This window comes from Triturus cristatus, chromosome 2_2, assembly GCF_964204655.1.
Source record: "Triturus cristatus chromosome 2_2, aTriCri1.1, whole genome shotgun sequence".
NCBI lineage: Eukaryota > Metazoa > Chordata > Amphibia > Caudata > Salamandridae > Triturus > Triturus cristatus.
Window position 1 is genome coordinate 877,499,149 of NC_140582.1, and position 27,189 is coordinate 877,526,337.

Here is a 27,189-nt window from a genome sequence, read left to right on the forward strand (position 1 = left end):
CTCCCACCCACCCCCACTCCTTGAGACACGCAGGGGTTAGTGGTGCACTTTAAAGATGTTGTCATAGTAAAATTGTCTAGATTGCTTTTGCACATACACAGCCATCTCACTGCCTATCCGTGTCAGGTCACACATTTACATTGCTTGATTTAGCCTTGCTGGACCTTTTTGGACATTCACTGCCCCTTACTTATTACCTAAGTTAATAACTTGATTGTTCATGGACACACACACCTGTGTGATTAAAGTGCATTTATTTACATGAAAAAAGTGGTTTTGCATTGAGCAGAACTTGACCATAGGACATGGGATTGGCAGTCCATTGCGAGTGACAGAGCCAGGGGAGGAGGCGGATTTAGCAGTGCCAGTGCCATTGTCAATGAACAAGAGGAGATCTGCTGTGGGTCAATGTGTGGGTCCACGCTGGGTGTGGGAGAGGAAGGGCAGTGAAATGTTTTTGTGTACAAACCGACAGGCCTTTGTACATCACTGCTAGCTGGACTTGCGCATCACCATGGTGGCAGTTTCATCCTCAGCTTCGTCCGATGATGTGTCATGTGTCTCACATGTGGGCGGTGGGATGGTGGGAGCAGCACTGTGAGGCACAGACACATCAGGGTGCGGAGCTGAGGATGGGGATGCACAAGCAGCAGATGTCACTAGACCATGGGGAGGTAAAGCTGTCATGTGGAGAAGCATGGCCTGCCATATCTGTTCCAGATTGCGCTGGTGTTGAGCCGTGGCAGCCAGCTGTTTGAGCTTCCTCCGCTCCCTGGACTCCATTACCCCTGCCAGTCGGGATAATGCAGCAGAGACAATGCTGGGGCTATCCTGCCGGGACAGTGTGTCCACTCTCCGGATCAGGACCCCAGCAATGTCATCCAGGGAGCGTTGGATGTGATTGAGGGAGGTGTGGATGTTTGGCAGCCTCGCAAAGTTGTTTTCAAGGCCATTCAGACACCCCCTGAGCTCCTCAAAGTTGACTGCCAGGCTCTCCAAGCCTACCCACACAAAGTCCCATGTCTCCCATTGTACCTCCAGCATCATGGTTTGAAAGGCTGCATATGTGCTGGCTGGGTCCTGGGAGGCAGCTGTGGTTGGAGGTGCCTGCTGCTGGGTGGTTTGTGCAGGGGGTGGGCTGGGCGCAATGCTGGTGGGTAGCCCTGCTACTGGAGTTGGTGTTGCAAAGGAATCGAGGATACGGTCAAACTCGTCCATATTGATACTTGGTGTTATGGACAAGTCATCGTTGTGGAGTGGGTTGTCTCGCTGTCCAGGAGGTGTTGTCGCTCCCATTGAAATGTTCATGGGAGATACAGTTTAACAGTGGTATCAATGTATGGGCATGCATTATTTGACTTGACAATCAGACTGAGGGAGACTGTACATGATCTATATTTAGAACAATATGCATGCTAGTTACTGGATGGTGATTATTTCTGAGACATCACAGATGTGTGTGTGTACTTGTACGTTGTAATATCACAAGTTGCCTAGGTGAGAAATGTGTCTTGACAGTGTCTACACAAAAATGCTACCTGTTGTGTTTTGCTGCCTTTGTTTAGCTGCCCCTTGTCCCTTTCATGAAATGGGCCTTTGACTTCTGTGGATGGACAATGCAGACATGTGTAAATCTGTGTGGATGGTGTATCCTTGTCAGAGTAGTGACACTTGTGCATAGTAGGTCATCAAGTGTCTTTTTCACATCAGGGATTGTGTGTACATAAGTTTGTGCCAGTGTGTGACATGCTCCCTTGAGGATGAGTTCCACACTCGGCAACATCAGTGAGGTGTCCTGTACCATGTGAATCTCTTTGTCCTGCAGGCATGCTATCCATCATGCCCTGGCACATGCCTTATCAGGGTGGCTCAAGGAGTTGCAGTTTTGCAGGGGCTTGCACATGTGCATGTGTTTCGTGTGCTATTGTTGATGTGTGATGAGCGCCCACTATTGGCACATTGGCAATGTGAGCCTACTTGGGGGCATGTGGGATTACCCTTTCAGAGTATGGTGCAGCATGGATGACAAATTTTGTTGCTATCTGAGCAGACAGTGTCCACACCCATTACACACAGATTTTGTACCACATGTGGAGTGTGTGTGGCAGTGGTGGGCCGTATTGTGCATCATAGCAGGCGCAAACATTCTAGACTCTGCATGAGCGGTTAGATTTTCAAAGGAGGGACTACATACTCGATGCAGCGATCACAGTGGATATTTGTGCGCATTGTAAAGGGGAACAAGCATGACCTAAGCCTACTTTAGGGTGACAATACATATTGACAGCGCTGTAAAGTTTAAGTCAGTCACGTGCCTGTACATGCGCATGGGTCTCGTGGAGCTGACCCCTTTGGACATTCTTAATTGCAATGGGAGGTAGATGTCGTTCGATAAATCCCAGAAAGGGCTTGTGCAGAGATTGTGGACTACGCATGGAGGGGCAGCAGGCACACCTGCTTCCAAAGGCTTATTTAAGATGTTTTACATTGCCTTACCTCACGCAGGCAGAAAGTCAATGCATGTTTCTACACTGACTCATAGGCATGCACAAGGGTTAAGGGAGAGGGGGCAGACTTTCCACACATGATTTGGGTGTGACAAGTTTAGGCAACTTATTGGACCATACTGATGACAGTATTGAAGGTGTTGACAGCCAAGGAGGTTGATCTGTCGTAGGGGGCTTGTATCCTACATTGCTTCCCACACACGGCTCAACATGTGTTTGCCGCAAGTTAATGGATAGGGTATTATTATTGGCCATGAGGGGATATCCCGATGCACTGGAAGGCAAGTGGGGCCACGAGTTTCGATCAATGGGAGTGCCAGTTCACTAAATGTGCAGATTGTGATGCAATAGTTAGGCTACTACTGGTCAAGGGTACAGTGGGCAAGGGATCACTTGATGCGGCTAGGGCATGGGGCCATTTATTTTGCCCATTTGTGGAAAAAGACAGTGAGTGCAATGTCAACACTGAGCCAGGTGAGCTGGTACCAGGCTAGTGCCTTTATGGCGCGCAGATGTGACCATTCCACACCATTGTGGACATGCATGATGGGTGAATCTCACGTGGAAGCCTGTATATTGTGTTTGTAGTGTTTAGCTTCTGGATAACACAGATTACAACAGATTACGCACTGGTAAGGCTATCAAGGAGTACAGAGTACCATGGGTAGTGACATGCCTTGAGGGATTGTGAAATAGACTTTCATATGGATTAGTGCTGGTGATGTTGGTGTATATGGCCTGTGTTGTTATTTGTTTGGTATGCCCCTTTTTACATGGTTCTTCAGATTGATGGTAGTAGAGGAGACATGTCATTGTATCAAGCCAAGGATCCTATGCTCAGAAAAATGAACACCATAGTGAGTGGAGATGAACTAGGGGCCATATTATCAGGATCAGCCTTAATATGATTGTGGCTTTAGCGGCAGGTTACAGCCACGGTAGCGGCGGTGTTGTGCTTGATGATCGGCCCTTGTGAATTCCCATTGGAGCCCATGTTCTGGTGTGAACATGGCCTTCTCTGGGAATTCGAAGGGGCATATTATCAAGGCCATTGCCGCCACTTTAATGGTAGTTTGCAGCCGCTAAGGCAGCAAGGATTTTAACGCTGATCTTGGTAATATGACCCTAGGTGTGCACAATGCTTAGATCTGAAGATCGAGCTTACGCAGACTTGAGGATTTTAAAATTTAGCAAGTGAAAATTGTACATGCTATGCGTTGACATGGGGCGGGAAAGGGTGGTGTGTATTATGGACAGGGATATGTGTGCATGCAGGTGAGTTGCCTTGGGATGACTGAATGGCTTTTATGGTGCGCCACACATTGCATTTTGCAATGGTGAGCACACAACTAAGGGCAAAATTATCAGAGACAGCATGACAGATTATCAGCACTTGAGCAGTGGAGAACTGCCGCTTAGGCGGGGATCATAGCCTTGATAATATGCCCTAGGAAATTTTTATAGGAGTCCATGTTCTGGTGTGACCATGGCCTTGTATTTGAATTCGCCAATGCTTTTTTTCAGGGCCATTTTCGCCACTTTAGTGGCAGTTTTCTGTCGCTCAAGCAGCTATTATTTTAACGCTGTCCTTGGTTATATGCCCCATGATCCATCTTTTTGTTGTGACATTGCATGTGTTGTCGGTATGCGGAGGGACTCTTTACTTTCTCGTCTTGATGTAAACAGTGCTGCATTGCATGTACAGGCAAGGGGGCACTTTTGTAGTACAGGCATGCGGTTGTCACCATGTCCCCCTTGCCTCATCACCACACTTATCCAAATCTTCTTCTGCAGTCGGCAACTCCCATGTGGCAAAATGAGTATGCAGTGTAAATGTGACTGGTCACGTGCACAAGTATGCATGCCAGCAACAGGCTTGGCACAGCTGCAACATTGCACATGTGTCTGGCTCGTGTGCAAGGTTGTGTGTGGTCCTCCAAGTCACCCTTGTTGGCCATGCACATCCTTGCACTCAGCCACATGTGCTATTTTGCAGGTGTGCTGTTCTTGCTGTTGGCATGCTTACACGTGCACGTGATCAGTCACATTCACACTGCATACTCATTTTGCCACATGGGAGTTGTGGCCTTGTGGAGATGATTTGGATATAGGTTGTGATGCAAGGTGTGCATTTTGTGAGCATTGTGCGTCTCTACGTGATGTGGCCTTTTGGTATGTGATGTGGCACTTATTTTGTGGTCTGATGATGTAGGTAGCCTGTGTTTTTCTGCGGTTTCAGTGCACATTTGGGTGTCAGTGTGTCCGTCAAAGTGTGTGTAGCAATGTTTATGTGTGTCCATGCCACCATACACAGGGCTATCTGGGACCTGACCCACAGTAATTGTGGGTATGCAATGCTATTTATTATACATGTGTGCCATTGTGGCCATCCACCCCCGTCCACCCACTCCATAGTTTGTACTCACCCTGTGGTTGTGTCTGTTGACCTGCAGTGGTGTCCCAACCCGGCACTCCAACCACCATCTCCTCTGTGATGACTTGCGCCACCAGTTCCTCCTGGTCATCCAGCTCCAGCTGCGGCGCGGGGCTACCACCTCCGGTGGCCATGGCTGACCTCCGGTTGGTGGCCATCTTCTCCTTGGTGTTTTTCTTGCTGTCGTTCCAGCATTTTTTAACCTCCTCCACGGTCCTCCTCTTCCTCTCTCCCACAGCATTGACCTTAGCTGTGATTTCCTCCCAGATGCGTTTCTTTCTGGACTATGGCACTGTCTTCCTTATGAAGAGCTCCTGCTGGTGTTCAGCCACCAGGCTATACAGGACCTGATTCTCCTGGTGGCTGAACCTGGGGTTCCTCCTCCTCTTTTCCTTCCCCTGGCTCTCTCCCTGCTCCTCCTGGCTGGCTGTGGGGTTCGCTGCGGTCTCTGTGCTTGGTCCTGCTTCCTCCATGTCTCTGGTCTGCTCTGCTCTCTGGCCACTGGTTTCCATTTTCTTTTTTTTTTTTTCTCCAGCTTGGGGGCCTTGTATAGTGCATTTTCCCGCTTGCTGCGTGCAAAATGCAGGCCTGTTGTCAATTTTCAGGCTAATTTTTTTGTTAAATAGCTTATCTCCACTTTTCGCGGCTTAGCGTGCGTTTTTTTATCGCAGGCGCTTAGATTTTATCGCCATCACTAAGCGCCGAAACTGATTGTTATCGCTGGCTAGCGGCGCATTGTTAATACGTCGCTACGGCGGCAATAAACAGAGGACTTCGCCGGCGATACAATTTTTCGCGCTAACAGAGCTTAGTGATAATTATCGCATTTTCTTGTTGATATGCCCCTATGAAAGCTGTCATGTGGGTTACCATCTGTTCCTTTAAGCACCTAGATGACTAATGCCTGCTAAATAGCCACTCTTAACACCACTTCTGCTGGCAGAGGCCAAACTAATGATTTCTAGGAAAAAGGTTATTCATAGCAATGTGTATTCATTCTCTGGTAAAGGGTTGTGGAGCAGACCATTTCTGAACAAGTTTACTTTCAACCGGCACAATCTGCACTTTTATAAAGACACATTTTACTAAAGGTATCAAACATCGACCTGTAAATTAGATTATTTAAACTAAGTTATAAATAACTTTCAACGACAACATATCATTTAGCAGGTCAAAATGCAATCAGGTGGTTTTATTCATATTAGACCTGTTCATGGAAAATGTTGCTTTAACTATGCTGTGAGAAAAAAAAACAAGCATTTGCAATGCAATAGGTCTCGCATTTGCCAGAGTTTAAGCTATTGGCATTATAAATGACAATGCCTTTTATTGATCTGTTTTGCTGATTAACACATAAATAAAAGGCATTATCATTTACAATTTAAATAGCTCAAACTTTTGTAAATGCAAGACATATTCAAAGAAGCGGCCACCATTGTCCAGGGCTGCTCAGAAAGTGAAAGCGCAAATGCTGCAGGAAAGCATGTTTGTGCCTACAGTAGGAGAAACTCATTAAAGAAAATAGCGCTTACAGACTAAAAAAGACGAACTGTGTAACAACCAAAGTAAAAGGGCCAGTCCTCATGGGAGATTACAAATTAAGACAAGGTGGTACTAAGGAGGGACTAACAAGCCTATTAACAAATCAGAAGCCAGCATTACTTAGGACAATGACACAAGCCAATGACAAATATTGGCGGAGCTTCCATGCTATACTCCAATAAAATATGTTGCAGAGCAGCGCATGTGCTGCCCAGGCTCGACCTTAAAACCTTGGCATTTGTAATGCCAATTACTCATCTCCAACAAATGCGAGACCTGTTGCATTTGCAAAGCTTGTTAATGTACTTCCACCGCTGCATACAATCCTCACTTAGTGCATCTGTTGGACTACAGTTAACAAGCAAATCCTGGGACCTACCGAGACTATACCTGAAGTATTGGGGGGCCCCTGAAGGTCCGCCCGCCTGCATCGTTGGGGATTTAGGGGCCTGTGCTACGCCCCTTTGCTCATGGACACTGTTGATGATATTGCCTCTTTATATTACGGAAAAATAGACACGCCTATGTATATACTCAAAAGTGAAAATATGAGTTCAAATCACACACAAAATGCCAGAGTATCTGGAGATCTTTGTCATTAACCAGCCTTTGCCTCCCATCACCAATATTCTAATTCAGTATTCATTTTAAGGATGCTAAGTCTGCATGACAGCCTCCTTCCATATTGCTTTGCTCAATATTGTATATGGGGGAACGGGATGTGAATGCACACAGAGGCAGTCCGGGCTCCCCTGAACTCTATGCAGTCGCCATGTTTGAGGAACCATCTCTGGTGCAGATCTGTTGACCATAGAACTACTTGAAGTGGTTTCACTAGTTCACAGTTCCTTGAGCCACATTACAACTACACCAAGTACTTCAAACTGACTGACTATTGTAATCTCGAAGTGGATGAAAGTATTAATGAGGAAACATTGTGCTGAAAGAATCATGTAAAACATACCACATCTGAAGACCATCACAACCGATCACTTCCACTGCGCAGCCCCCAAGAGAAGACACAAATACACGCTTCTCTCCCAAAAGCTCTACGCAAATGGCTTTACCCAAATTGTTCCCAACTTGTGCTACTGAGGCATAGCTGGAAGTCAACCCCGCTGACATGTTCTGTTCTCATGTCAGTGGCATCACTTCACCACTAGCGCCATTACAGCAGCGCTGTGCTTCAGGAGGTAACGAAGAGCGCGACTCTGGTTGGACAATTGGACTCTAACAGAGAAAAGGGCTTAAACCAGCTGTATTAAGGGCACCTGGATATAGATTCGTCATTGCGTAATAAGTAAGCCACACTGGTCTCTTCTATAGCCCTTAGGCCATAATAAGGCTGCTTCAAAGCACTAGGTATTGGAGGAATGTGAGAGGGAGGATTAGGAGTCTTGCAGTACTCTGAAACAGGATTTGGGTGGCATAACCTTTGCAAGAACACCCAAAATGGCATTTTCCTATCTACCCTATTTCCTGTTCCTTCCTTAGAATGTCCGGTCTCTCCCAGTGCTTCGAGGCAGCTCAAGCACTATTTAACATTCAAAAGTGACAATGAGAAAGACTACCCGCAGTGAAATCTTCAAACAAATTAGATTCATAGGGTAGATGGGAAAAGCAACAAACTTCCAATGCATTATAATTATAGGGTTAAAAAACACTTAAAGCCATCTCCCATCCCATAATTGTAATGGGGCAGAGAATAATGGAAATATGCACAATGTTATGAGTTATGCTCTAAAGCCAGCATTAGTGAAGCCTGTTCAAATTCAACAATTGCCACAACGAGCCATGGTCCTGGTTAATAATAATAAAGAAATAAAGAACAACTCGGTGAAATGCCCCAACTAAAACGGCATAAACACAAAAGAAAGCAAGAGTGGCACAAAAACGAAAACATCTAAACACAAACTGCATCTTGTAAACTTTAATAAAACTCTTTCCTCATAGTTCGAGATGTCTGTTTCAAGGCGGATGTGACGCTATCAAGGTTACCTACCACATCTGAAAGACAGTGTGAGGTAGGCATTTATATTTTACACATTGAAGATAAATATGGCTGTTTTCAGCAGGAAATATGTAAATTCTGACAAACCAAAGGCCCCAGTGTCTACTAAAAGGTACAAAGGAGACCATAACAGACTCTAATCTGTAACAAGCTGCCAAACAACGGACAGCGGGAGGGGGGCGGCAACAAAGGGAACGGGGAAACAGACAGCGGGAGGGGGCGGGAACAAAGGGAACGGGGAAACAGACATCGGGAGGGGGCGGGAACAAAGGGAACGGGGAAACAGACAGCGGGAGGGGGCGGGAGCAAAGGGAACGGGGGCACTGACAATGGGAAAGGGGCGGGAGGATGGAGAACACTCTCAACGGGAGGGGGGCGGAACAAAGTGAACGGGGAAACGGACAGCGGGAGGGGGGCGGGAACAAAGGGAACGGTGACACTGACAACGGGAAAGAGGGCGGGAGGATGGATAACACGACCAAAGGGAGGGGGGCGGAACAGGAAAAGAAAATGCCAACACTTCCAAACTCAGCAGCTAGTGGTGAACGGCGGTGGAAAATAAACAAGGAAGTAGTCCCAAATTGAGTAGATAATGCGGAGCAGCGGAACTAAACTGTAGTTGGTCAGTGCTGCTTCCTGCTCAAAGGAAGCAAAACGGAAGTGACGTTTCGGACCACCAGCCAATACATGAGCTACATAAAAAGAGCAATGCCAGATGTAACCAATGGCAAGTGACAAAACAAAGTGAGATGCAATGGGTGGAGTTTCAGTAGTAATACTTATTACTTAATGCCTCGCAGAGGCAGCGCATGCGCTGCTTTATGCGAGACCTAAAAAACGTATATTGTCTAGGATGCCATTAATTTATATATTAATAAACCAGGCCTGTGCAATTACAATGGGTTCTTCAGAGGTGACTTACTTTATATATATATGAAGTAGGATTTTTCATATCTCAAAGGCACTTTTATGTGCTCCATAACACTGCAATACTTTTAAACCACAGCCCAGGCAGGGCATAATGCTGCTCTCTGAAGCTATTGTTCGAGGTTGGTCTAAATAAACACTGAAACTCAAACAACATTTTACTTCCACGCCACTCTTGCAATCTCTGCAACAGCCTTACTAGATAGTTCAATAAACAAATTTCGTGAAACCAGTTTAACAGCACAGTTTCAGGAACAGGCCATACAGCAACAATATGGTCCGTAAAAAGGCAAACGTTTTGGCTAGCCACAAAGAAAAGATTCTTTACTGGGATCATTTCGATCCTATAAATTGGTGAAAATGAAAATGAATATGCCAGAATGGAAAATAATTTTCCAAATGTCATTTAAACCTGCATGTCACCTGTGGACGCATTTTTCACTTCAAACTTTTCTTCAATTAAGGTTAGTGTTTTTTTAAATTCATGGGGCCAGATTTATAAGCCGTGTGCGTCACTTTTGCGCTGCCGTTGCGTCACTTTTGTGACGCAGCCGAGGCGCAAAGCCAGCGCCATGCTGCGGCAGATTTACAACGTGACGCATCTAGAGAGATGCGTCACGTTGTAAAGCTTGCGCCACATGTGGGTGTATCTGCACAGGGGGGGGCGTTCCGGCGCAGGAACGCCTCCGAAAAGTGGCTGAGTGAAATCTACAAGATTTCACTCAGTCACTTTTCCGGCCATGCTGCGTCAAATCCCTGCGCCTGCTTGAAGCAGGCGTAGGGATTGACGCAGCATGTTAGGGATAGGGGCACTCCGAGCCTTGCTGGAGTTGCGTCGCGGTTGCGACGCAACTCCAGCAATGCGCCAACCTTACGCCGGCAGATGCGTCACGCATCTGCTTGTCCTTGCGCCACGATGCACCACATTGTAAATGCGGCGCATCTGCGGTGGCGCAAGGGCAAACTTGTGTGACGCATCTTCCCTGGCGCATCCCTGCTGATTTGCAGGGATGCACCAGGGAACATAAATCTGCCCCATGGTTACTTTGGCCAACATTGACGTAATATAAAGTACGAAGGGGCAGATTGACAAGCTCATTGCTCCACGTTTGCGTCACTTTTAACATGGGAAAAGTGACGCAAAAGCGGCGCAAGGGGCTTGTAAATCTGCCCCGAAGTTCTTAATCATTGCCGCTTTTTTTACAGATGTGTAGTTCCCGGCCTGTTCTCATATCTCCACTAACCTTCGTCTCTCTGTTCGTGCAGTATTCGCTTTTGTAGTGATTAAAACTTTCAGTCGCAATGATGGTTAACATTTGCTTTAAAAGTCTTAAGTGCTCTTCAAAATGGAAAGTTCTTGCACCCTGGTATTTTTATTTTCGTACGATATGCACCACGACAGAATGCTTAAAGCCTTTGGAGGTTAATCCATATGCCCATAGCCTCCAGAAGCACCTCCACATTCCTTTTCGGTGAGTACGAGACATAGTAGCCTTGAAGAAATACGAAGCCTACTTTGGATAATGCTTAAAACAGTCGTTTGAGCCTGAAAAATGTCAGAATTCTTGAAAAGCTTGCTGTGTGTCTACCCTTAAACAATGTATTAAAAAAACCGAATGAGATATATTTATTGTTTTCATCTTGGACCTTTCGTAACTAAATGTTGTTATTGGTGAATGCTGCAGAACTTGGGTAGTATGAGAGCAAATAAAGAAAGTCTACTAAAAGAAAAATATGAAAACCCATCTAACTGTGATATTCACCATTTGATAAATCGTATGAAAACAATACCAAAAAAATCTTCTGCTAAGTAAATGACAGTTCCAGGTTAATGGCAAGAACTTATTCACAATATTTCAAAATACAAGGCTACTGGTTTAATTAGGCAGTTAACATTATTGTAATCAGAATAGAAGCAATATCATTACATAATATAATTTGAGGGTGTACTTTACTTTGAAATGTGGATTTGCATAACCATATGTAAAGGATAGACATTAGATCTCTCTGTATTATTTAAATTTCTATTTACTGCAGTCCATGTAATGTGTATATTTATCAATGGTCTTTTCTTCCACTCCAAATACTTAGAGGATGAATGCTTCATTTTTCTTCATTTCTGTTTTTTTAATAATGTATTTTAATATATGTACCAGTATAAGCCTACACCAATTGCAATACAAATCACCCATAATATAAATGACAATACAATCCAACTGAACAAGAGGATAAAAAGCTAAGGGATAAATAATTTTAGGACATTTCATATCCAGCCCTCATGAGTCATTATCCTTGATTCCAACAGCTGGGCAGGTCAATTTCCTGACCAAGTCTACAAGACTGCTGCGACCACCAACACTCCTACAGACAATTGCCATCCTGCTGGGCGACCTTGCTGTTGAAGAGCCTACGGTCCAGGCAGACTGGGAAGGTCCAAGATTTGAGGTGGCTTTTTACCATCTCATGTGACCTCCAACACTTGCAGAGAGGCCTCTGCGACCGATTCCAGTACTAAAGGAACCCTGAGGGAGGGCATAAAAAGCGATCTTGAAAGGAATTACGTATAAACATTTTCACCTAATAAACTTTGCTTTGTGGAAAAATGTAAAGATGGCCATGACAAAGACTCAATAACCATTGCAAACAACTGGGGTTACAAAGGCGCATCAACGAGGTCAAGGAGACCTTGTCAGGACGCAACCCACAAGGACAGGTCACTGATGTCCATAAATGTTATCTCGAACTAGTGAAATCATGAACTAGGATAACTTCACCAGGACGAAACACAACATCCAATTACTTAGGGCCATATGTAGGTAAATTACATTTACCGATTCTTAAATACCGAATTTTACCGATTCGGTATTTATGAATCGGTAAATGTAATGTAGGTAAAATATTACCGAATCGGTAAATGTCGGTATTTTAGAATCGGTATTTACCGATTCGGTAATGGCAACTGGCTTCCCATTCATTCCTATGGGCCTGGAGGCCCATAGGAATGAATGGGAAGCCAGTTGCCATTACCGATTCGGTAAAAACCGAATCGGTAATGGGGGAGGCATCATCATGGGTGGCAGGGTGTCACATTGACACTCTGTTGCACCCCTGATTCGTCCATGTGTGCACATGTGGCGCACATACATGCCCTGCGGGCATGTATGTCTGCCACATTGCACACTTCAAAGTGCACAAAAATGCTTTTTTCCAGCTATTCGTCATTTACCATCAACTTTTAGTTGGTGGTAAATAACGAATCCCCACACCAACGACTCACTCCCCCTACATCTCATTTCAGGATTCGGTATTTACCAAATCGGTAAAATTACCGATTCGGTAATTTTACCGATTCGGTAAATTACCGAATCCTGAAATGTGCCCCCTACATACCAAAAGCCTAAATACTGGTCGGTAACGGGATATTTAGCGAAAATCGGCTGTTACTGACCGGTATTAGGCTTCCTACATATGGCCCTTAGTCTCTTTATTTCCTTGGATCTGTTTCCACTCAATAACAAGTTATCACTGTCTCTCTGGAGCCCTGCTTTAAAATAGTCCTTCTGTTTATTCCACTTGGCGGTTTCTGCTCAACAAGCTCTCTAAGTGCAAAGGTAGAAATCCTTCCTGACATTACTAATCCTTACTGACCACCATCCTCAATCCAACTCCTTTAACTCACTGGCCAAGTGCCTATTTGACACGTCCAACTCTGACGACACTTGGACATGTACTAGTATTTTTACCTCTTTCAACTCAATTTAAAAGTAATACCATCTTTATTTTTTTTAATGAGATATTTTTCCCTTTTATTTACTACTGAACAATGTGGTCTGATGGAGGCACAAATCCATAGTAATAGTACTGAAACAACAGCAAACGTGGGGGGTGCAGTCTAGAAGTCTAGGTTTAGACACCCATCTTAACCCAAAAATCTTAAATATTCAAAGATTGGCATCCAGAGAGAGCAACGTAGTGATGGCATAATTTGTATGATAGTAGTTAGTAGTACTCTCTGTGCGTGTTTAGACACCATGCTAGGCCACACTGCAGAGACTATGTACCCTGTATGACATCAGGGATTGTATTACAATAATTGCCCCAGGGCGCAATGGGCGTTGCGACCGCTTTGCACGCCCCCGGGGCACTTTGGAATTATAGAAGGGGGCGCAGAGGCTTGTGCATCCCCCTCCATAATACCTATAGCGCTGGCACACTTAAAGCGCCAGCGCTACATACAAAGGGTGTTCCCTCATTTGCATAGGGGCATGCCCCATGCAAACGAGGGAATTCCTATGACAAATTACAGAGGTGGGCGCAGAGTCAAAGGAGCCCTGAGGAGGCGCACTGACATTGCATCAATTAAAAGGTGGTGCACTGTCAGTGCACCTTCTGAGAGCAGCGCGCTGCATGGAGTAAAGGGGGTCATACCCTGTAAAAGTGCATGCATCTGCCGCCTGCACTGTGAAAACATTTTCACATGTATGCACTGCCATGGGGGCAGCGCAAGTTCGTGGCTGCCCTGGGGCCACATACATAACCCGCTTGAGAGGTTTCTCACATTGTCACGATTGCCTCGTACTAGTATTGCTCTTTGCGCATCTCCTAGCTTTTCGATTTTTTAACCATTTTAACTAATGATGTGAATGTGATGTGATTTTTGCTGTTAATTGAAAACAAATTTTTTCTCTTTTAATATAATTCTCTGTGGGAAATTGAACACCGATCTCCTATGGGGGGCTGCACTCACTTCCTGCATCGCCGGTCAGCCATTGAGAGACACCATTTTCTCGCAGTGCGCTCTCTAGCTTTTTTTGACTGCTGGCTCATAAATATGCACGCTGCACGGACGCGCGTGCCTTGAGGGGTTTCTCACATTGTCACGATTGCCTCGTACTAGTATTGCTCTTTGCACATCTCCTAGCTGCTCGATTTTTTAACCATTTTAACTATTGATGTGAATGTGATGTGATTTTTGCTGCTAATTGAAAACAAATTTTTGCTCTTTTAATATAATTGTCTGTGGGGAATTGAACATCGATCTCCTCTGGGGGGCTGCACTCACTTCCTGCATCGCTGGTCAGCCATTGAAAGATGCCATTTTCTCGCAGTGCGCTCTCTTGCTTTTTTTGGCGGCCGGCTCATAAATATGCACGCTGCGTGGACGCGCGTGCCTTGAGGTGTTTCTCACATTGTCACGATTGCCTCATACGAGTATTGCTCTTTGCACATCTCCTAGCTCCTCGATTTTTTTACCATTTTAACTATTGATGTGAATGTGATGTGGTTTTTGCTGCTAATTGAAAACACATTTTTTCTCTTTTAATATAATTGTCTGTGGGGAATTGAACATCGATCTCCTCTGGGGGGCTGCACTCACTTCCTGCATCGCCTGTCAGCCATTGAGAAACGAAATTTTCTTGCAGTGCGCTCTCTAGCTTTTTTTGGCTGCCGGCTCATAAATATGCACGCTGAGCGGACGCGCGTGCCTTGAGGGGTTTCTCACATTGTCACGATTGCCTCATACTAGTATTGCTCTTTGCACATCTCCTAGCTGCTCGATTTTTTAACCATTTTAACTATTGATGTGAATGTGATGTGATTTTTGCTGCTAATTGAAAACAAATTTTTGCTCTTTTAATATAATTGTCTGTGGGGATTTGAACATCGATCTCCTCTGGGGGTCTGCACTCACTTCCTGCATCGCCGCTCAGCCATTGAGAGACACCATTTTCTCGCAGTGGGCTCTCTAGCTTTTTTTGGCTGCCGGCTCATAAATATGCACAAAGCGTAGACGCGCGTGCCTTGAGGTGTTTCTCACATTGTCACGATTGCCTCGTACGAGTATTGCTCTTTGCACATCTCCTAGCTCCTCGATTTTTTAACCATTTTAACTATTGATGTGAATGTGATGTGGTTTTTGCTGCTAATTGAAAACACATTTTTTCTCTTTTAATATAATTGTCTGTGGGGAATTGAACATCGATCTCCTCTGGGGGGCTGCACTCACTTCCTGCATCGCCTGTCAGCCATTGAGAAACGAAATTTTCTTGCAGTGCGCTCTCTAGCTTTTTTTGGCTGCCGGCTCATAAATATGCACGCTGAGCGGACGCGCGTGCCTTGAGGGGTTTCTCACATTGTCACGATTGCCTCATACTAGTATTGCTCTTTGCACATCTCCTAGCTGCTCGATTTTTTAACCATTTTAACTATTGATGTGAATGTGATGTGATTTTTGCTGCTAATTGAAAACAAATTTTTGCTCTTTTAATATAATTGTCTGTGGGGATTTGAACATCGATCTCCTCTGGGGGTCTGCACTCACTTCCTGCATCGCCGCTCAGCCATTGAGAGACACCATTTTCTCGCAGTGGGCTCTCTAGCTTTTTTTGGCTGCCGGCTCATAAATATGCACAAAGCGTAGACGCGCGTGCCTTGAGGTGTTTCTCACATTGTCACGATTGCCTCGTACGAGTATTGCTCTTTGCACATCTCCTAGCTCCTCGATTTTTTAACCATTTTAACTATTGATGTGAATGTGATGTGGTTTTTGCTGCTAATTGAAAATAAATGTGTGCACTTTTAAAATAATTGTCTGTGGGGAATTGAACATCGATCTCCTCTGGGGGGCTGCACTCACTTCCTGGATCGCCGGTCAGCCATTGAGAGACGCCATTTTCTCGCAGTGCGCTCTCTATCTTTTTTTGGCTGCCGGCTCATAAATATGCATGCTGCGCAGACCCGCAGAGGGCGCGCCGCTAGCGCGCCTAAGGCACGCCTGTCTGCGCCCATCAGCATCCCGGAAGCGGCCAGGGCCAGCTATTCTGCCCATTGGCCTACGGTCGCCCAGGCTAGGCTGTCCTACTCCAGGGAGGTGCTTGAAGCTCTTCGCAAGTCGACTGGTCTTATCCATTCACAGTTTGACTTGCAGGCTGCCCAGGATAATACTTGTGGTGCCTGTGGATTTTGTTTACGCCCAGCACCTCTCGCTCCCCCTCAACCCCCAGGCTCTCGGCCCAAGCCCTTTAAGCCACTTTCTATCTCAGCGTCCCTGATCAATGTGCGTTCCCTGAAAAAACATCATTGTGAAGTGTTTGAACTTCTCTCTGATCGACCGGTCGACCTTTTGTTCATTACTGAAACGTGGTTGGATAAAGCATCCGACCCGTTTGCTACTCTGGCCATCCCTTTGGGATATAAAATCGCCAGGGCTGATCGCCTGGAGGGGAGGGGTGGAGGAGTGGCGATTATATTCAGAGAGAAGTGGGATCTTATTAGGGGTGATACCCATGCCTGGCGTGACGGGGAGGTGTTGGACTTTAGCATTAGGTTCTCTCCCCATTTTCTGCTAGGAGGCACATTGAGCTATCACCCCCCAGGCTCTGCTCGTTCTTTCTTGCAGTCTTGGGGTGATGCGCTGACCACCAGGGCTCTTCGATTTTCGCAGTTTCTGTTTTTAGAGGATTTGAATATCCACCTTGGTCAGGCGGAGTCAAAATATGCCATTGCGCTGGGGGATATCCTTCAGCTTGCCCAACTGTCACAATGGGTCTTCCATCCGACTCATCAGGGTGGTCATATCCTTGACCCTATATGCTCTAATTTTAGTATCTCAGTCGAGGACCCTCTGCCAGTTTCATGGTCTGACCACTTTATTACCTTCTTTTCCGGGAAGCTAGCTTCTGCTTGTGCGATGGGCACTAATTCTCGGAAACCAGCTTTTAAAAAAGTGGATCCTTCTAGGCGGTGGTTTTGGCGGCATCTAGACCTGCCCTTACCCCAGACCTCGATGGGAGTCTTGCGGGCTTCACGAATTGGTTAGCCAAGTCTATGTCCTCGCTTGCTACTCCAACTTCATCTAGATTCTCGAGAGCCTCGCCTCCTTATTCCTGGTTTTCCTCGGACTTGCGCCTGCCGCCCAAAAATAATATTTCACAGCCCGTATAGAGCAGGCCCGTAACACCTCCAAGGAGATTTTTCATATAGTTCAGAGTTTTACGTCTCCTGCAGTTCAAACGTGTGCTCTCCCAGCCACTGAGGATTGGGGCAATACTTTATCTAATTTTTGCTTAGATAAAATACGCTTGATTCAGGAGACCCTCACTTCTTGCCCTGGTCCTCCCCTTGCCTTGGGGTCCACTGCTCCACCGCAGGGTGTTTTAAAACACGTGCTGTCAGCTTTTGCCCCTGTGGATCTGGTCAGTTCTCTGAAGATCCTCAAGGGTTTGAAGTCCGGCTCTCCCACGGAACCCTGTGCGGCGAGATTGCTGGCAGCAGTATCGGAGACTATTAACCCTGAGGTGAATGCTATTATCAATGCCTCCCTTGGTGAGGCCCGGGTTCTGTTGGAGTGGAAACAGGCCGAAATTCTTCCTCTCTTGAAGAAGCCTACTCTCGACCCTCTGATTCCAGGGAACTATCGCCCTATTTCCCTTCTCCCCCGCCTAGCCAAAGTCTGTGAGAAGGTGGTCACCAGACAACTTAATGAGTTTGTTGACAAATCTGACGCTTTGCATCCGGCGCAGTCTGGGTTTCGCGCCTCTTACAGCATGGATACAACGCTGATTGAGATCTCTGAAGCCATCCAAGACTGTTTAGATGCCGGTGGTAGAGCAGCTTTGGTTATGCTCGATCTGTTGGCTGCATTCGACATGGTCCCGCACTCCAAGCTGCTCACCCGTCTCACGGAGATTGGTGTCTCTGGTTTGGCCTTGGGCTGGTTGAGGTCCTTCCTGGAAGGGTGGGTCCAACAGGTTTGGCTGCCAACGGCTGCCTCTACCTCACAGGTGGTTACTACGGGTGTCCCTCAGGGGTCTTCCCTTAGCCCCCTTCTTTTTAGTATCTATGTTACTCCTCTGGTCTTTTTGGCCGAGGAGTTGAGGGCTAAGTGTGATAGCATATGCTGACGACACCCAGCTCCTCTTTAGGTGGGGTAAGGATGCGGACTCAGTACTGCCTTTACAGAAGTGTTTGTCTTCAGTGTTTGGGTGGCCTGCCTGGGCACAACTCAAGTGTAACGAAGACAAATCTGAGATCCTTCTCCACGGCAACTTTCCCCCTGATTTCAGAAATATGATTTGGCTTCCTGGATTTCCCTTTCCTTCTTCTGATGAGAAATCCGCTAAAAATCTAGGAGTGTGGTTTGAGGATAACCTCTCTTTTTCTGTTCAGGTGATAAAGATTTCAGGCTGCTTTTTTGGCCTCCTTAAAACACTCAGGAGTTTTCTCCCTCTCCTCCCTAGGTCTGCCAAAGAGACGGTTATTCGGGCATTGGTTCTGTCTCGCTTGGATTACGCTAATGCCCTGTATATTGGCATCCCTGGTTACTCTATGAATAGACTTCAGGTGATTCAGAACGCGGTGCCAGGCTGCTTTTGGGAATCGCTAGGAGGAGTAGTGTGCGTGCTCATCTCCGCGCCCTGCGCTGGTTGCCCGTGGCTTAGAGGGTAACATTTAAATCGCTGGTAATTGCTCACCATGCACTTTACGATCACGGTCCCACCTATTTACAGAAACGGTTCTCTTTTTATGTCCCGCTCAGGCAACTGCGGTCTTCTGCCCTTTTGTTGGCGAGGGTGCCTCGCTTCTCCCGTCACAAATTGGGTGGCTGCTCTCTTGCTGTCAAGGCCTCTCAGGCTTGGAATGCCCTTCCATTCTTTTTGCGTAATACTCTAAACCTGTTGGTATTTAAGAAACTATTAAAAACTCATTTGTTCCCGTAATTGCTGGCTACTAAGTCAGATATTCCTCTTGGCTCCGCGCTGGGACACTCTTTGGAGTAACTATTGCGCGCTATAAAAGGATTTAACATAACATAACATAATAGGGCACATTGTGATTGTTTGTGCCTGGCAAAACTTTTAAAAGGTACGTCGGTTGCAAACAATCACAATGCATACTACGGCCCCAGTTCTGTACTGTTACTGAACCTAGGGTGATACCGGAGAATGAGAAAATAATATTTACAAGTCCTTTATTTGCTACAGCATATGAATAACTTACATGCAGTATCTGAGTCAATTATTGACTTGTATAGAAGGATATATTTCACATACATTCCAAAAGAATTGTATTATTCTTAGAAGGTACACTGGAGCTTTTGAGGCATCCTGCATGACTAAACACTGACAAGGATAAAAATATATTCAGATGTTTTAACTGATTTTGTCTTTATTTTGAAAATCTGAATTTCTGAATTTGCATGAAACTGGAGTCTTGTAATCAAACCCAACCTCAAAACTTTGTCTTCCGTTTTGTCTATAGTTTCTGTAACTAAGAAACTGGCATGGCCCTCTACCAGGACCAGGGGCTGATAATGGAGGATAAGAAAATGCTAATAAGTGTTCCATTTTAAGTTAACAGTAAATGCAAAGCATCCTTGCTTCTGAAATCTGAGCAATTGATTAACTGGGAAGAACCATATTATTCTATACAATTCAGACTGAATTTGATGTTGTTTAAAGCTATATTAATGCCTGACAGTCTTTCCTTAGGACCCAGGAGTCGTAGTAATCAATAACAATGAATTCCTAATTTGGATATCAGGACAGTGGAATTAATTTCGAAATCAAATCCTGCACATTATTACATAATGTTGCTGGGATTCTGCACATACACAGAACTATGCGCAGGAAAACAGGACCTCAGTGTATAGGGGTGAAGTACTACATCATCATCAAGGACGCTGTCGACAAGGGGCTTGTGATGCGAAGTCCTGCATTGATGCATCATGCATCGGTGGTTCAGAGGAGCTACAGGCTTCAATGCGATGTTCTGAATCATGGATGCATCACACAGTGGCAGTTCTGATAGCGAGCTGCAAGTAGATGCGTCACGCTTCATTGGTTCTTCCCAAAAGACCACAGCTGGACTGACAAAGCACCTTCTCGCCCACTTCCAAGAGTCCAGGACTGGGTTGCCACCACATAGGGAGCAAGATTCACAGCAGGCAGAGTTCAGGTGCTGGGTTCAAGGTGGTTGGAAGCTTTTAGTTCCTGATGCTCTGACCAGGAGGCCATCTAACTAGCCCTTAGAGTCACTCTATGGGTCCTGGGTTCAAGATGCAGTTCCAGTACTTTCACTCGGTCAGGAGGGCAGCAGAGCTGCAGGTCAGATAAGCATCAGTCCTTCTTGCAGCAGAGCAGCACAGCAGCCCTACAGCCCTTTTGAGTCTTTCACGGGTCCGGAGTTGTGCTGAACATTTGAGGCTGAGTGTCCAATATTTAAACCTGGTGCCCACTAAGCAGTTGGAGAAGCATCTAGAATCCTCCCCCTACAGAGGTGTCTATAATTCCCTGCCTCCTTGCCCGGGGGGTACAAAAGACTAGTGTGAAACTCTTTGAGTGTGCTGAGCAAGAGCATTTGTGATGTGCAAATGTGGTAGGTGACAGCTCCACCCCATATCAAGTCAGAGAAGGCCCATCCTGCCAATACCTATTCCTTGTTTGTCTCATTGTCTGGGATGATACGCAAAGACCAACTGACAGAGACACCTAGTCATGTTACCCAGGGTACAGGCTGCAGGCACCCAAATGGCTAGGACAAGAAAATGTCAACATTCTCAAAGTGGCATTTCCAGGATTGTGACTTAAAATCCAACTTTACCATTACAAAAGGTTTTAAATTACAATTCTTTAGACACCAAACTCGATCACTTTACCTGCTCCCACTTGAAAGGTATTTCTTATTAAATATAATAGGGTAAACCAGTGTTATCCTATGGACTCTGCAATACCAAGACAAGTAAAACCTCAAAGTACATGTTCGCCATTTTAAATACATTGCAACCTGCCCTATGGGCTTTTAGAGCCTAATCTAGGGGTGAATTGTATGTACTAAAGAAGAAGATTTAGGGCCTGGCAAAAGGTTTATTTGGGCAGGTCAAAATGCCAGTTTAAAACTGCACACAAAGGCAGCAATGGCAGGCCTGAAACATGTTAAAATCGACGACTTATGTTGGTAGCACAATATGGGCTGCAGGCCCATTAGTGGCATCTGATTTAGAGGCCCTGGGTACATGTTGTGCCACTTCATTAGGGGCTTACAAAAAAATTAAATATGATTATTGTTTGTAGGCACATTTCACCATGTTTACAGTAGAGTGCACAAGCACTTAATCACTGGTTAGCAGTGGTGAAGTGTGCAGAGTGGAGAAAACCGGATAACCCAACAGCCATTTTATAGCAGATCAGTTTGTGTATATGCTATGCAATGGTTGGCTCTGTTGGTGTATTAGAGTTGAGTGATGAACAGATTTTTGAAAAATCTAAAGTGGTCTTTAATTGCTTCTGTATACCATATCATGGTGGACTTTACACTCTATCATGCTGCTGTTGTGAAGCACTCTCATGTCTTTGGGCCATATCTGTGCTATTTAAAATTACAAATAATATTAGTGAGTTTTATAGTAAACATACACTATTGGCAGGTAGGAGGAATCATTGCGTCATGAGGATTCTGAATGGCCATGAGTGTGAAGGCAAAAAACACAGGACATGTGCTAGGGTGCAGGAGGGAACTGAGACAACATCCTAACTTTATGACTTTCGGTATTCACAAAAGGCATTTATTAGTAGTAAAGTTAGGAGTTCTTACTTTACTACTACTAAATACCTTCTGTGAATACCAAACGTATTACATTTAGGATTTTATTTCAGATTAGTTCTGTGAATCGGCCCCTAAGATTCCTGTGGGTGAAGGGGCCTTTTGTTGGTGATACATCATTTAGTCACCAGACCTCATCTCTTACTCCAAATCATTATTTGAGCTGTAGCAGCAATATTGCCTACATACATTTTTGGAACTCTTGTGGAATTGTCTAACAATTAATATTCAATTGTCTAACAAATAATATTCAAGTGTTCACAGCTGTCAGCATTGGCACCGTTTTTTGCAATACAACCAAAAGTCTTTCATATCCTCCACAAAATCGGACCACCATGCCGGCTTTTGTAGGTTTCAACCTTCTTTCTCTCTGTGTCAATACAGGTAATGGGCAGGCAGTTCTCGCTACCCTGTGCAGTCCAGAAGAAAGAAGAGATTCAAACAGGAGCGTGAACACTATTGCAGCAAACTGGGATCTCCTGCCATGCATGATCCTAGCTTCTGAAATGCTAATATGAAGTCTCAGTTCAGCAGAGGCTGGGGGAAACAGTGATGATGGCTGTGCTCTTTTGATCCAACATGGGAGAAGAGAAATTATCCATGTCTTCTCAAAACGCCTGTGCACTCATGTGTGGATCCAGCAAGGCATTCGAAGTCATGTCAGCATCGGAGACAACACCTAAAGATGTCCCAAATGTAATGTAACGGGTAGAAGACTGTGAGATGTCCCTTTATGTTAGCAAACTCCTATGGGCTACTTCTTTCCCTAGTGAAAATTACACAAGTTTCATTTGAAAGGGCTATTCCTCGCTATGAAAATGGATTGTGGAGTCTGAATGCCTTTGCCCACCTGACACACGGAAAGAAGAGCCAAGGAACACAAGAAGGAACTGGATTGGAAAAAGGAAGGTATTAGAGAACGCTTGACATACCAGTACAGCCCCTCACCATGCCCGGTTCAGGACCCTTCCCCGTCGCTCTTTCGTCAGGAGGATGAAAGAGCCCTTTAGTAGCTCGAAATGTATGTTTTATAATATTTGTATCCCTACAAACACTTCGATGACATTTTTGTTATTCTGTTGGTGAATGCATAAAATATACAGCCTTAAATTTCGTAAACTTTTATTTATCAAATTGTGAATTACTTTTAGCTGACAAATTTTACCAGCAATGGGAATAATATTTTAAAACAAGCTTGGCTAGTCATCAGCAGAGGCTCTGATTCACATAATCTCATATACACAGTCGTAAGCCATGAGCACATGCAGGGTCTCATGACACTTATGATCATACAAAGCAGGCTGTACTGCATTCGTAAAAAGAGTCCGCAAAGGAGCACCATATCCACTGAGATGTGTCACTGTGTCTCTTTCCCCCTCCTCCTCTAGCATACTTGTGGCTGCCTTGCATCAAGGCGCACATGCTTGAACCATAGTGGAAGGGGGTGTGCTTCTGACAAGCTTTTTATTTACTGGAATGGAGCATTCCAGTATAAGAACTGTGGGGCTTAGTACTTTACCCATGTTGTATGTGTGTTGTCCATTTTATCCGCCTTCACGCCTGCCTCGGGGAAGCACATATGTTTGGTGCAAATCCCTTTCAACCAATGTTTGTAAGCAGGGATTTGCATCAAAAGCCAAGGGTGGTTGTATAGGAATCCTCATGTAACACCCATGAAACATCTCCCTGACGCAAACTAGCATAAAATAGTGCATTGCACTACTTTTTAAGTCTCACCTGACCCAGCGCATGCGCTGGTCTGGCGAGACTTATTGAGAGGGCTCCAAAAAGTGCTACCAGGCAACCTAGAGTTACAGTGCATGCGCGCGCGCGCGCACCACACTTGACCGCGATTACTTTCACTTTCGCGGCCGCTTTGATGTTTGATCGTGATCACTTTCGCTTGGCATAGCCAATAGGTCTCGCTTTTGGGACCTTATAAGTATTTAGTTATGCAACCGTTGCATGGCTAAACACTTATGAGGTCCGAAAGGCGAGATCTATTGGCTATGCCAATGCTTGTTAGTTATGCTGGTCAGGTTTCCAGAGAAAATCAGCATTTGCTTTGTAAAGTAAATAACTCAAAAATAGCACTTTGCAACAGGTTTGAGTTACAAAAGTAAGACAAACCTGGTGCAAGGTGTTAGTAAATCTTGGCCTTAGAGGTTTGAAAATGAAAGATCCGAGAGATGTACCATGGCCAAATAGGATAGCCTATGTTAGTGAAAATATACAGCTCTTACAGAGTCAGTGGGCAGGCTTGACGGAACATTGTTCTATTTCCAATAGGTCTCGCTTTTGGGACCCTATAAGTATTTAGTTATGCAACTGTTGCATGGCTAAACACTTATGAGGTCCGAAAGGCGAGATCTATTGGCTATGCCAATGCTTGTTAGTTATGCTGGTCAGGTTTCCAGAGAAAATCAGCATTTGCTTTGTAAAGTAAATAACTCAAAAACAGCACTTTGCAACAGGTTTGAGTTACAAAAGTAAGACAAACCTGGTGCAAGGTGTTAGTAAATCTTGGCCTTAGAGGTTTGAAAATGAAAGATCCGAGAGATGTACCATGGCCAAATAGGATGGCCTATGTTAGTGAAAATATACAGCTCTTACAGAGTCAGTGGGCAGGCTTGACTGAACATTGTTCTCTTTCTTCTCATATCACTCATTTAAAAAAAAGGGTAAAACCAAAATGTGTGCAGCTGACTTTAAATATATTCCCGGACTTGACAAAAAAAGCCCCGTTGTGACTTGTGAAAGGATCAGAGAGCCTGGCTTAGCAATGGCGCTGGTAGTAAGCCAAGAACTCCTGCGAGGACGAGCAGTGTCCCAGCCTGCCACAGCTGCGCAGCGCTGACAGCTGACATGCTTGTGCAGCGCTTGTGACGGGCGGGAGACGGCCATGCACGGGATCAATGGTCTCACAAACAGTTGTGACATTACAGGTTCGCTGACAAAGAACACTTGACAGATTTTGCTGAAGGGCATTAGGCTGTTGTCAAAAGTAGCAGACAGCAGTGCTTGCCACTGACAAAAATATATTTTCCAAAACGTGGCGTCGAGAGCTGTTTTCCAACCATGTGCCATCCCGAAACACACATTATTTCTATCTTTCTGACTAAATTCCTTCTGCCCACTGTTATACCCAGAGTCCTCTAGATTTTCTTTCATTAATTATTGAAGCTGCTATATTCTGTGCGATTCCTATGGCAATTGCACTTCGACGACTGTTGACTCGCATCGAGGACAGCCTGTCTGTGGCTCGGTGACCTTCTTTGCTTTAGGAGGCAGAAAAACACCGCGCGCCGCTCCCCAGCACTGTCAGCTATAAAAGGACGTTCTTGGCAGCTGTTTCACGGGGAATATGTATTGTATACAGAAGACTTTAGCAAACGCTTCCGGTGAAGCACTGCGCTACAGTGCAACAGCATCTGACAGGTGTGACTCCAGGAGTACAGAAAATGCAACTGAAGACTGAAACCCCTATAAAACATCTGCCTCTAATTTTCCTTTTACATCCTGGCTGTGAAATCACTAGTAACCTGAAATAAAGAAAATGACTTAGCAACTCAGCTGCAATGCCCTATTACTTACCTGTAATCTTCACTGCTCCTGGTCCAGTTGTCATGGTCCCATTCATAAACAAATTAGATAATCCTATCTCACCATCAAAAAAAACAAGCAATGCCTGCACCTACTCCACCCCCACCAAGCCACATATTTTTTTTTTAGAGTTTTATATAGTGCAACTAGACCTTAAGAAATCAGGTATCAGAGCACTTTACATGAGCACCAGTTTCATTACAGAGGGACACATTCATTTTTATTAGGCACTGGGGAGATTAAAAGATTTACCCAGAATCACAAGATGTGGAGCGTCGTTGCCGAGACTCGAACCCGGTTCCCCAAGTTTAAGTAAGACCGCTCTAGCTCTAAGGCTACATCCTCTCCCCAAGATGAAGGCCGGCATATCCAGGAGCAAGGGTAGTAATGAATGGGATGAGGACAATGGGATGAGGAGTAATGAAGAATACCGGTAAGTAATAGAGCATTACCCCCAGGTCCCTCCTGTACTCATCCCATTCATAATCAAGTGAGAATACCTGAGCAACAAACTGGCATTCATCAACAACAAACCACCAGAAAAAAAGGCATAAAGCAACACCCAGTGATTTATTGGTACAAAAAAAAACAAGAACTCAGGGGCACACAGCCTACAGCACCCCCAACCCAAAATTAGCATCATCACCCAGCAAATTCTTTATCCGATAATGCAGCTCAAAAGTATTAGAGGATGCCCATGTAGCAGCCTTATAGATCTCAGACAGGGAAACACCTCGAACCTCAGCCCAAGAGGCTGGCATGCCCAAAGTACAATGCCCCTGCAGACCCGGCCGAGGAAAGGAACCAGAAAGGGAGTAGGCCAACACAATGAACTGTTACAGCCAATGACCAATAGAAGAAGAAGACCCCTTCCCCCCCCCCCACAAGAGGAAACTCCAAAAGACACAAACAGGGAGTCAGACTTTCAAAAAGGGTGAGTCCGAAGACTAAGAAAAGCTCCTCAGCAACCAAGAGACCAAGTCATCCACATCCGACAAATTCTCCCAAGGGGAAAGAAACGCTTTAATCGCAGCCCACGGAGTTCGCAAAGTGGATACAGACAAATGCTTCGCAAACCCCTACCAGGAAAACTACAGCGCCCCCGGCAGGGAAAAATCCAGGGGGGACAACTACAGAGCATGACACCACCACTGAAAATTCCCTCAAAGCCGCCCATAGGATTTGAGGGATGAATGCTTCCGAGACTGCTGGGAAGCCAAGGCTAAATGCTCGGGGAAACCCCAACACCAGCAACCCTATATTGCAAACTCCACACCGCAGGAGGGGCAACGTTGAAGCTGACCGCAGGGGACACAGAAAGCAGGGGATCAACCATGGCCTCTGAACCACCAACAGCTGCAGAGTGGGGATCCAAGACCGACAAGGCCAAAAGGGCACCACCACCTCCCAAGACTCCTGCACCAGGTGAGCCAGAAACCATCGATCAGTGCAAGGAGTGGTAAGGCATACAACAGGTGCGATGGCCAAGGAATGCTCAGAGGATTCACCTCATACACCCTCTCTTGACAGACTCAGGAACAAAACCGAGGCACCTGAGTATTGTG

At 45.4% G+C, this 27,189-nt stretch overlaps 1 protein-coding gene across 1 annotated transcript in view; it reads left to right on the forward strand.

Annotated features, from left to right (window-relative positions):
- The window catches only part of LOC146862911 (uncharacterized), a 192,590-nt gene extending 169,550 nt beyond the window's left edge, over window positions 1-23,040 (forward strand). The window contains exon 5 of the mRNA XM_085643319.1: window positions 22,406-23,040. Within this exon, the coding sequence (XP_085499445.1) occupies window positions 22,406-22,539 (134 nt within the window). The 3' untranslated portion in view covers window positions 22,540-23,040. The remainder of the gene's footprint in view (window positions 1-22,405) is intronic.
- The last annotated feature ends 4,149 nt before the right edge of the window (window positions 23,041-27,189 follow it).